The sequence below is a fragment of the Terrapene carolina genome, unplaced genomic scaffold (genome assembly GCF_002925995.2).
Source record: "Terrapene carolina triunguis isolate 2854851 unplaced genomic scaffold, T_m_triunguis-2.0 Scaffold833, whole genome shotgun sequence".
Taxonomy (NCBI): Eukaryota; Metazoa; Chordata; order Testudines; family Emydidae; genus Terrapene; species Terrapene triunguis.
The window spans coordinates 2,186,383-2,196,606 of record NW_020665184.1 but is presented as its reverse complement, the minus strand read 5'-3'; the positions used below and the strand labels follow the sequence as shown (position 1 = coordinate 2,196,606).

The 10,224-nt window shown below is 60.3% G+C and overlaps 1 protein-coding gene across 3 annotated transcripts in view; it reads left to right on the top strand.

The window, feature by feature from the left end:
* GTF2F1 (general transcription factor IIF subunit 1) overlaps positions 1-10,224 on the top strand; it is a 15,755-nt gene extending 5,531 nt beyond the window's left edge. The window contains exons 7-15 of one of the 3 annotated variants that reach the window (XM_024200020.3): positions 568-746; positions 1,206-1,350; positions 1,592-1,656; positions 2,184-2,303; positions 2,967-3,040; positions 7,805-7,864; positions 8,562-8,700; positions 8,989-9,115; positions 9,585-10,224. In XM_024200020.3, the coding sequence (XP_024055788.2) occupies positions 568-746; positions 1,206-1,350; positions 1,592-1,656; positions 2,184-2,303; positions 2,967-3,040; positions 7,805-7,864; positions 8,562-8,700; positions 8,989-9,115; positions 9,585-9,789 (1,114 nt within the window). In that variant the 3' untranslated portion in view covers positions 9,790-10,224. Of the gene's footprint in view, positions 1-567; positions 747-1,205; positions 1,351-1,591; positions 1,657-2,183; positions 2,304-2,966; positions 3,041-3,497; positions 7,865-8,561; positions 8,701-8,988; positions 9,116-9,584 lie in introns of those variants that run through there. The other 2 variants (XM_024200021.3, XR_003370230.2) reach the window with 2 other exon arrangements.

Here is a 10,224-nt window from a genome sequence, read left to right as displayed (position 1 = left end):
CCCCCACACCCCTCCCTACAGGGGGAATAGAACCCAGGAGTCCTGGCTGCCAGGCCCCTGCTCTACCCACTAGACCCAACCCGGGCTTGTCCCTGGGATTGGCTGACACAGGCAGGTCTGTGCTCCTGGCTGTGCTTCGGAGCTGGAGGATGGGCTGGGGGTGCAGTGTCTGGGTATGACCCGCGCTGCAGCTGGGCTCCTTGCGGCCTGCACGGCATCGTGGGATGAGGAGTCCCCTCTGTGTCACCAGGGCAACCGACCGGCGCAGGCCCAGCTGCTGCTAGAGGCCTCCTCTGGCCCTCTCCCTGGCTGCTTCCACCAGGGCAGGCGTGGAGCTCAGCACCGGCCTCCCTGGGTCTGGCACCCCCCTTCCAGCCTGGTACCAGGGAGCCCTGCTCCTTTCCCTGTTTGGGGGGGTCCCTTCTCCCCCCCTTTGCAATCCCAACAGCAGCCCCCTAGGGCTGGGTTTCACCCCGTCACGGCAGAGCCCCTCTCCCCTGCGGGGGGGTCAGGGAGGGAAGGGGGTCCCACCCCCAGTGTTCTCACCCCCTGCCCTCCCCCTGCCAGGCGGAACAAGGTGCTGAACCACTTCACCATCATGCAGCAGCGGCGGCGGAAGGACCAGGACGACGAGGAGGAGGAGAAGGAGAAGAAGACCAAGAAGAAGAGCAGCGAGCTGAAGATTCACGACCTGGAGGACGACCTGGAGATGAGCTCAGACGAGAGCGAGCTGAGTGACGCCGACGGTGAGGGGCCCCTGGGGGCGGAGCCAGCCCTGCTGCCCCGGGACCCCCGGGACCCCCAGCCCCTCTTTCTGCTGCCCTGAGGTCACTGAGCCAGCCCTAGCCTGGGCCTTCAGCCGGGTGCTGCCCCCTGCTGGGGGTCACGGGGGTAGACCAGGGACCCCTTTCTCACTCATGGCCTGGGAGAGGTAGCCCTGTGTCCCGGCTAACGGGTGACCTGGCTACTGCCTAGGCCTGTGTCTCTGTAGCTCGGGGCCCAGGCTGACCCCTGTGCCTTCGAAGCATGGCGCTACCCCTCTGAGAGCCTGCAGCCTGTCAGGAGTCCCCATGTAGAACCCTGGCGTCCTGGTTCTCGGCCCCTCCCTCTAACCCCACTCCCCCTCTTGCTGGGCCTGTGGCTGTCACCTCCCCCCCAGGTCTTGCCACTGAGCCGGCCGCGGGCTGTTTCCCATAATGCTACAGGGGAGAAGGCGGCCAAGCCCCAGAAGAAAACCCCGCTGACCAAGAAGAAGAAGAAGAAGAAGGGCTCGGACGACGAGGCCTTCGAGGACAGCGACGACGGAGACTTCGAGGGGCAGGAAGTGGATTACATGTCGGACGGGTCCAGGTAAGGGTGGGGCCTTAGGGGCGAGGCCTGTTCCGCCGGGACAGGGTGCCTGGGTCAGCTCCACTCAGCTCCTCACCTGGCGCTGCCTGTCCCCATTAAGCAGCATGTTCTGTTGCCCACCTGTCCTGGGAACGTAGATCTCTCCTGTACCCTGCACGGTTAGTCTTGGCAGAGGCAGGTTCCCTCCCCCACCCCCTTTGTGCCAGGCTGTCCCCCATCAGCCCCCTCTCGTGTCTTGCAGCAGTTCGCAGGAGGAGGCAGCAGTGGGGAAGCCCAAGGTGACGAAGGAAGAGGACGGTCCCAAAGGTACGTGGCAGATACGGGGCCCCGGTTGGCACCGCTGAGACCTGGTGGCGGCGGCACCCCTCAGACCTCAGCGGGGCCCTTGGTGCCATCACGACTGGTTAGAAATTCTCCATCGAGGCTGCTTTCCGGTGGAGAATCGGGTGTTCGACCATGTTCCGCAGAAAGCGTCCGTTCTCCGTGCAAAAATCCAGTTGCTTAAATAGAAAACCGGCAGGTGAAATAGCTGGCTTGGGTTGCGCTGCCCCAGTGCCTCGTGGGACATGGGGCTTCCGGCCCCCACTTCCCACCCCCTAACCTCGCCAGCACCTTGCTCCTGAACTGGCTTGGGGGGAGAGGGAGGGTTGTTGGCTGTTCAGCGCTTGCGCCCCTGTGGGAGGGGCTGCAGGGTAAGAACGGGGCAGTGGGGCCCTGGGTTGGGAACGCCCAGCACAAACGCTCGGGGGAGCTCACTGCTCCGTGGGCATTGAATCTGGGCTGCAAACCGGCTCCTTCCTGCCCCCTGAGCCCGCTGTCGGTTGGCTGCCCAGGGATCGACGAGGCTAGCGAGAGCAGCGAGGAGAGCGAGGAGGAGAAACCTGCCGAGGAGAAGGAGGAGGAGGAAGAGGAGAAGAAGGCTCCCACTCCTCAGGAGAAGAAGAAAAAAAAGGGTGAGTGTTTCGGGGAGGGAGGGGGCTGTACCGCAGGGGGCCAGGGGTGGTGGTCTCTGCTGCTGGGTCATCAAATCAGCACTGAGCTATGCAGGGTCTCAGTGGGGAGTGAGGTCTAGGGGATAGAGCTGGGGGGCGGGACTAGGACTCCTGGGTTCTTTCCCTAACTGCCACTCACTCACTCAAGCCCCTTGGTCACTTCCCCCTCTCTCCCAGGGCTGGTGCGGAGCCCCCATGGGGGGGGGTGTCTGGGGGAGGAGCTATGAAATCGCTTTGAGAAACCCCTCCTCGTTAACCCTTCGAGTGCCGGTATCTACCAAGCGGCCTCCTCCAAAGGGGGACAGGACGCCTCCCTGGGCTGCCCCACATCCCGCCCCCAGTTGATGCTGTGCCAGCTGGCCCAAGGAGGGGGGGAGTTCCCCACACTGGGGTGGTGCTGTGGCTGGAAGTCCTCCCCCACTTCACAGCCCAAGGCGTCTGGTTCAGGTCTCTGGCTGGACTGAGTGTGCTGAGCGAAGAGCCCCGGGGTGGCTGGAGCCAGGGGCCATGGGAGGGCATACAGAGCTAGAGCTCTGACCCCGAGCAGCCCAGAGGGGCTGGAGATTGACAGGTGATTCAGAGGGGAGGGACTTGCTCTGACCCCGCCCACACCATGTGTTGCAGACAGCAGCGATGAGTCGGAGACGTCCGAGGAGAGCGACATCGACAGCGAAGCGTCCTCGGCACTCTTCATGGCGGTAACCCCAACCCGCGTCCTTTGGGAGGCCGGGGGGCTGGCTGGGTTGCCCGCTTGGGGGCTCTGGATGCTCGGGGCCTTGGCCGGATCCCAAACCTTTAGCTCGTCTTTGAGCAACGTCCCCGTGGGTGCTCCACGTTAGGTGTTTGCGTCCCTGTGCCTAGAATCGCAGGGTTTTGGTAGCAGCGCCCATTTGGGCCACACCTGTGCTCCCGTCTTGCGCCCTGTGTGGCAGCTGTGTAGCGCTGGGCGGCCCAACCGCCCTTGGCCTGAGCCTCCTAGCGAGTCTTCAAGGGCCTCGGTTCTCGTTTCATAGCGTTGGTTCCCATTTTAGCCAGTTCCCATTTTCCCTCTTTTCTTTTCTTTCCTTTCCTTCTTCCTTTCTTTCCTTCCTTCCTTTCTTTCTTTCTAACAAAACAACCCATTTTTTCCCCTTTCCTTGTCATTACCCCCCGTAGGTTGATTCCAATCAGGGGGTTATGCCCGGATTCAAACGGTGCCTCTCCTGCCAGGAAGCCATCCCCGTCAGCGACGGGCACCCCCGTTGCCTCCGGTGCTTGGGAGAGGCACACGTGCCCCAAAAGTGCACGCACTGCCTTAACCTTAAGGCGCGCAGTCGGAAAGCCTGTGACCTGAAGCTAAAACCCCAAATGAAGGAGAGCCTGCTGTGGCCAGCCTCAGACCCTGGTCCTAGGACCCCCCCTGGACAACGGTCACCATCAGCACCAGCTGCTCCACACTCCCTGCGGGCTACAAAGAGGAAATCAACAGATTCCTCACGAAAAGACGCTAAAAAACGAGCCCCACGTTCGCCCACCCAGGAGCCGAGGAAAAGAAAGAGGTCCCCAGCGAGATCGGTAGCTTTGGCACCGACAGGTGTAATACTGAGCACCTATGACGCCCCTGGGACCTCCGGTATTGTCGACGCCGGTAAGTCCAAGGACCCCAAGAGGGCAAGACTGGACAAGACTGCACCGTCTGACGACAGAGGCCAGGAAAAGCCCAAAGCCTCAAAGACGGAACCGACCAGCCACACGGCACCGGGCACTTCGGCACCGCCTGCTGGGCATTCAGCGGAACGCAGAGCAACCCTGGCACTGACCAGACCGTCGGCACCAGCACTGATACAACTAACTCCCACGGTACCAAAGACGCCACAGGAGTTTAGATTACCAAAAGATGGATTTGTCTCTGAGACGCCAGAGTCTCTACCGCTCCGTACCGGGACGGCTGTGGTACATGCCAAACCCACCCGTTCACCGTCACCATCCAGGACTGGCCCCCCCTTCTCCAGTGGAGACGAGGAGGAAAATGATGCTTATTCTGTGCCTTCACGCAGCTGCCCTTCGCGTCGGGGCGCTGCACAACTTGACTCTTCTGCCCACCGTAGGTACCAAGAGCCCAGAGGTGACCCAACATCCTGGTATGGACACCAGTGGGTGCCCCCCTTTATGCCTGTGCCCCCACAATGGCCTTGCTGGGATCCATGGGCTGCTTACAGGCAACAGTTTTCCAGGCCACCCGATACCCAGAGGGAGAAACCAAGGCACTCCCCGTTATCTTCAGTATCCAGACCTCCCGAGCCTGACGGAGAATCTGTCAAGGAGAAGGAGGAAAGGCTCAAGCAGGAAGCTACACCTGCACCCAATATACCGTCATCCTCGGCGGCCAAAACAGTCGTGCCTCCCCTGCCATTGTCGGCCGATGATGATTTCCGACAGCGTCAGGAGTTGTTCAGACGGATAGCGGATTCTCTCCACATCCCATTAGAGGAACCAAGAGAGTCGCAGTGCTTGTTTCTGGATATACTGCCCACATCCACCAAGATCGGGCTGCCTATAGTTAAGACCATCTTAGACGCAGCTAAAGCGGTCTGGCAAACTCCAGCCACAATCCCTCCCACCTGTAAGAGGGCTGAGAAGAAGTATTTTGTCCCCTCAAAGGACATGGAGTTCTTATCTTCGCTGCCCACACCGAATTCAATGGTGGTCTTGGCGGTGAATGAAAGGGAGAGACTACGTCTGAACAACCCGTATGACAAAGATTGGAAGAAACTAGATTTGCTGGGCCGTAAAGCACACTCTTCGGCAGCTCTCCAATTCCGAATTGCCAATTACGAGGCATTCGTGTCAAGGTATAACCACACAAACTATTCAAAACTGAACGAATTTATTCAATATATCCCAGAGGACAAAAGAAAACAATTCCAGGCAGTCGTGACGGAGGGCCAGCTGCTGGCCAGGACGGCATTGCAAGCGTCCCTAGATGCGGCAGACGCGGCTGCCCGCTCCATAGCAACAGCGGCGGTTATGAGGCGAGTATCGTGGCTACGTCTTTCGGGACTCCCGAAGTACATACAAGCTACAGTGGAGGATTTTCCCTTTGAAGGCTCCAACTTATTCGCCGACAAGACCGATGACTATTTCCGCTCCATCCGGGATGCAAGAGAGATGCTGAGAGCGTTGCGTGTCTCCACACCAGTACCAAGGAGACGGCAGAATAGATACCACACTACCTCGAGATCTCGAACCTCTGCATTTCCCCCACCTCAACAAGACTACGACCCGGAAATGACCGAGACCTCCCAAATGTAACCGCCCCCGACATAGGCATGTGCATCTCACCAACCCACCTCACAACAGAAAATTGGGTCGAGGCACCGAGATGCCTCACCCGGATCCATGTGCTGTGACCACCAGAAAACATCCATCCCTTTGGCGACCGCCTGACCCCGTTCTACCAGTGTCCCCTTGGACAAGTGGGTGTTAGAAATGGTCAACAACGGATACTCAATGCAATTTCTCTCCCTCCCTCCAACCCACCCATCTTCCTCCCCTCCCCCTCCCCCCGACACCTTCTGCAGAAAGAAATAATCCACTCGGGGGCTGTAGAACCAGTTCTGCTCCAACACCGCAGGAGAGGCTTTTATTCCATCTATTCCCTCATCCCAAAAAAGAGCAGCGGGTGGAGACCCAGTCTAGACTTCAGAACATGCAACAAGTTCGTTCAACAACAGCGATTCAGGATGGTCACGTTAGCAACAATAATCCCAACACTGGACCGGGGGATTGATCTCGGCCCTCGACCTCCAAGACGCACCTTTCCACGTCTCCCAGAGATTCCTCAGATTTGTGCTGGGCTTGGATCCCGGCCAGTACAAAGTACTTCCCTTGGGCCTTTGGCACCCTGGGTGTTCTCCAAGCTCCTTGCAGTGTGGTGCACCTCTGCCAACAGGCAATTACGATATTCCCAATTGCCTTCTCAGAGCCCCCTCTTGAGACAACGCAGTCCTGGCTACACGCAGAACTAGGGACCTTTTTCTCACAACTAGGCCTTCAAATCAACACTCAGAAATCAATACTGACGCCTGTACTGCATCCAGAGTTCATTGGGCCCTACCCTGCCGCAGTGGAGGCCAGAGCCTTCTGACCACCACACAGACTTGCCGCCCTAGCCAATTTGATCTCCACGGTACCAAACCAGTCCGCAGGGATCAGCCAGAACATGTAGATGACTACCAGGGCATGTGGCAGTGCCCACCTGTGTTGTAAAATGTGCGAGGCCACACAGGTGTGGCTCCGGACAGAATACGTCCCGCACAGACACAACTTAAACAAATCTCTCTGCAAGCCAAACTTACCCGCGTGAATGGACAAGATTCCAGACCGGGTGCGACACCTATAACCTCTCCCTTGTCACTGGTACTGGTCTGCATCTGGGATCTAAAAGGGCCAGGGCTGTCCTCAAGTTCAATCTGAAAGCATCTTGCAGCCATCCCGGCCTTCCACCACAAGGTCGCCGGTCACTCAGTGTTCACCCACCCTGGAACAAGACGGTTTCTCAGAGGAATTTGAAATCTCTACCTTGAAGTACGAGATCCCACTGCACCTTGGGTCCTTAACCTAGTCATGCGATGCCTGACTGCACACTCCTTGGAGCCCATGATGACCTACCTGCTCGTTCATAGGCTGTCTTCATTGACAGATGTTTCTTGTTACCCCCTCCCAATATAATCTTCTTCAAAGGTAGTTTTGTTGAGACCTTATCCAAAGTTACTTCCTAAAATACCTTCCTCACTGCCCCTGAATCGGCCTGTTTGCCAACCGTTGTTGTCCCTGAGCCACGTAGAACTAACCGTTCCACACGCTAGACGGCCGCTTGCCTCTGACCTTGAAAGGACTAACCCTTTCAGAAAGTCACCACGATTACTCCTTTCTATTGCAGAAAGATCAGAGCTCAGCCGTGTCTAAACAAAGACTTTCAAAGCAGGTTTCCGACTGCATTCACCTTTGCTATCGTCACTGCGGTTTGCCCCCGAAGGCACGCCACACGATCGATTTCCACGTCTCTAGCTTTCCCGACCTATGCACCAATCACGGACGTTGGTAAAGCAGTGACTTGGGCGTCGGCACGCACATTCCCAGAGCACGACACCATAGTGCAAGTCTCGACAGCAAGTGCTCGCTAGGACTGTCCGTGTGATCGTCGCTAACAAATCCAACTCCGCAGCCCTAGCCTTCCAGCGGGGGGCACTGTTCTCCTGTCACCTAAAGTGGAGCACCCCCAGGGACACCACTTGCCCTGGGCGGTCACTGAGGTTCTTCGAGACGGGGTGTCCCTGTGGGTGCTCCACTGCTCGCCCTCCTCCCTCTGCTTCGGAGTTCAGCCCTGGGCTCTGCGGTAGAGAAGGGACCGAGGGCGGTTGAGACGGGGGAGCGCGTGCGTGGCCCAAACGGGCGCTGCTATGGAAAATCTCCGATCCTAGGCGCAGGGACGCGGCACCCGTAGGGACACGCATCTCGGAGAACCCCGGTTACTGCACAGGGTGAGTAACCTTTTCTCCCCAGGCGGCCAGCCGAGAGCTAACTTCCCTTCTGGCTTGTGTGCGCCGAGCTGGGGGTGTTCTCAGCCCGGCTCCTGGGGGGATGGGGCTCCCCATCTTGCTGACCACTCCCCAGCAGAGAGCCCAAGGCCCCAATTCCCCTCTCGCCCCAGAAGGCTCCCGTGCTTTGCTCCGTGGGCACACGGAGAGGCCGTCCGTGCGGCAGCTGGGCTGGTGGTTTGGCTCCGGCAGGGGGTGACGGACGGGGGTTAGCTCCCGGACTGGGTATCTGGTGGGGGGGGGGGAATCCCTTCCCAGGATGCGGAGTGGCGCACTGTCCCCTCCAGCACTGCTGGACAGGCTGCCTTTTGGCTAAGACCCACCACTACCGCCTTGATCCCGGCCCTTTCCGGGATCAGGGGGCAGTGACCCCGCTGCCCTGGCCACACCCCTGTGGAGCCGGTTCCACTCTGACTCCCTAGCCCTCCCCTTGGTTTTCACCCGGAGCTGGGCGTCCTCTCCCCTTGCCTCTGTGCCGTCACGGAGATGACACGTCAAGTGTGGAGGATGCTGGGGAAGGAGGGGTGCCCGGGTGGGGGGGTGCCCGGTTGTGCCTCTGCACAGCCCCCATGCCCTGGCTTGGCTCAGTGCATCTCAGGACGATGCCCAACGCCGGCTCCTCTTCTCACCCCACACCTAGAAGAGGAAAACTCCACCCAAGAAGGAGCGGAAGGGGTCGGCCAGCAGTTCCCGGGGGAACAGCCGCCCAGGAACGCCCACTGTGGACGCAGGCAGCACGTCCTCCACGCTGCGAGCTGCAGCCAGCAAGCTGGAGCAAGGTAAGGGCTTTGGGGGGGGGGGGGGGGGTGGCAGCATCGGGCACTGCTAGGGCATCAGCTTGGAACAGTCACAAACGCCAGCAGGGGGCAGTGTTCCTCGGCAGCTCACCCAGCCCTTACACCAGCTGCCCCTGAAGGCAGGGAAGGAGGGGTCCCACGTGCAGGGGCCTGGGGAGACCCCCGTGCGGCCTGGTTCCTGACCTTGCCAGCCGGAGGTGCAGGGCGTCTGTCGGTGGGACTTGGGGCCGGGGTCTGGCCAGGGCACTGAGCTGTTCCGTCTCGGCGCAGGGAAGCGGCAGTCGGGATCCGGCGACCTCCCGGCAGCCAAGAGGCTGAAATTGGACGCGGGACCTCAGACAACCTCGGGCAAGTCCACTCCCCAGCCACAGTCCGGCAAGTCCACCCCCAGCAGCGGGTGAGTGACCGGGGGCGGGGCTTCTCAGCCTGTGGGATCATGGTCCATTGGCCAATCCCATGGGGTGGGTGGGGCTTCTTAGCCTATGGGATGGAGGGCAATCCATGAGGTGGGTAGGGCTTCTCAGCCTGTGGGATTGGGGCCCATTGGCCAATCCCTTGGGGGTGGGTGGGGCTTCTCAGTCTGTGGGATTGAGCCCACTCCCATGGGGGTGGGCGGGGCTGCTGCCAAGTGCTGGGGTTGGCTGGTGCCACCAGCCAGGGGCGGTCCCAGGGGCAGGAGTGGCGGATGGAAGAGCCTTTGGGACAGGAGGGGAGCCAGCTCCTAGCCTCTGACTAGTTCGTATGGGGACAGAGCCGGCCCCAGCTCTGCCTGTGGGCCTCCCCTTCGGCACCCATGAGCCCAGAGCCTCCCGGGCTACGGCCCAGCCCTCGGCGCCCCCTGCTCAGGCCCCATTCTGCCCCTGCAGTGACGTGCAGCTGACGGAAGAGGCCGTGCGCCGCTACCTGACCCGCAAGCCCATGACCACCAAGGACCTGCTGAAGAAGTTCCAGACCAAGAAGACGGGGCTGAGCAGCGAGCAGACGGTGAACGTGCTAGCCCAGATCCTCAAGCGCCTCAACCCCGAGCGCAAGATGATCAACGACAAGATGCACTTCTTCCTGAAGGAGTGAGAGGTGGGGCCTGGGTAGGCCACGCCCCATCCCCTCCCCCACTCAGGCCCAAAGGGCAAAGATCATCCTCCTTCCTGGGTTCAAAACCTTCCTGCTGTAAGGGCCTGGGCCCCCATGTCCACTGTGGGGAGACCTGGCCCGTGGGGTCCTGCTCCCCAAGGGACCTCAACCCATATCCCTCCACAGCCCGGATGTGGCTGCTTCGTGGTATGTCCCTGTTCCCCCCCTTCCCCCCCCGCCTGCCTTATCTCCTGAGAAATCTCACTCAGGGGCCGTCCCTGGGGCCCCTGCCTCCCTCGGGTGCTCCCTGAGCCCTGCCCCCCCAGGGAGCCTGCGCGGTGCCCTCGAGAGGGTTGATTCTGTCTCTCCCTAGGTGGGACCAGCGGCCGTCCTGCCCTCTTGTTACAATAAACGGGTGTTTCCTCGTGGCTCTGA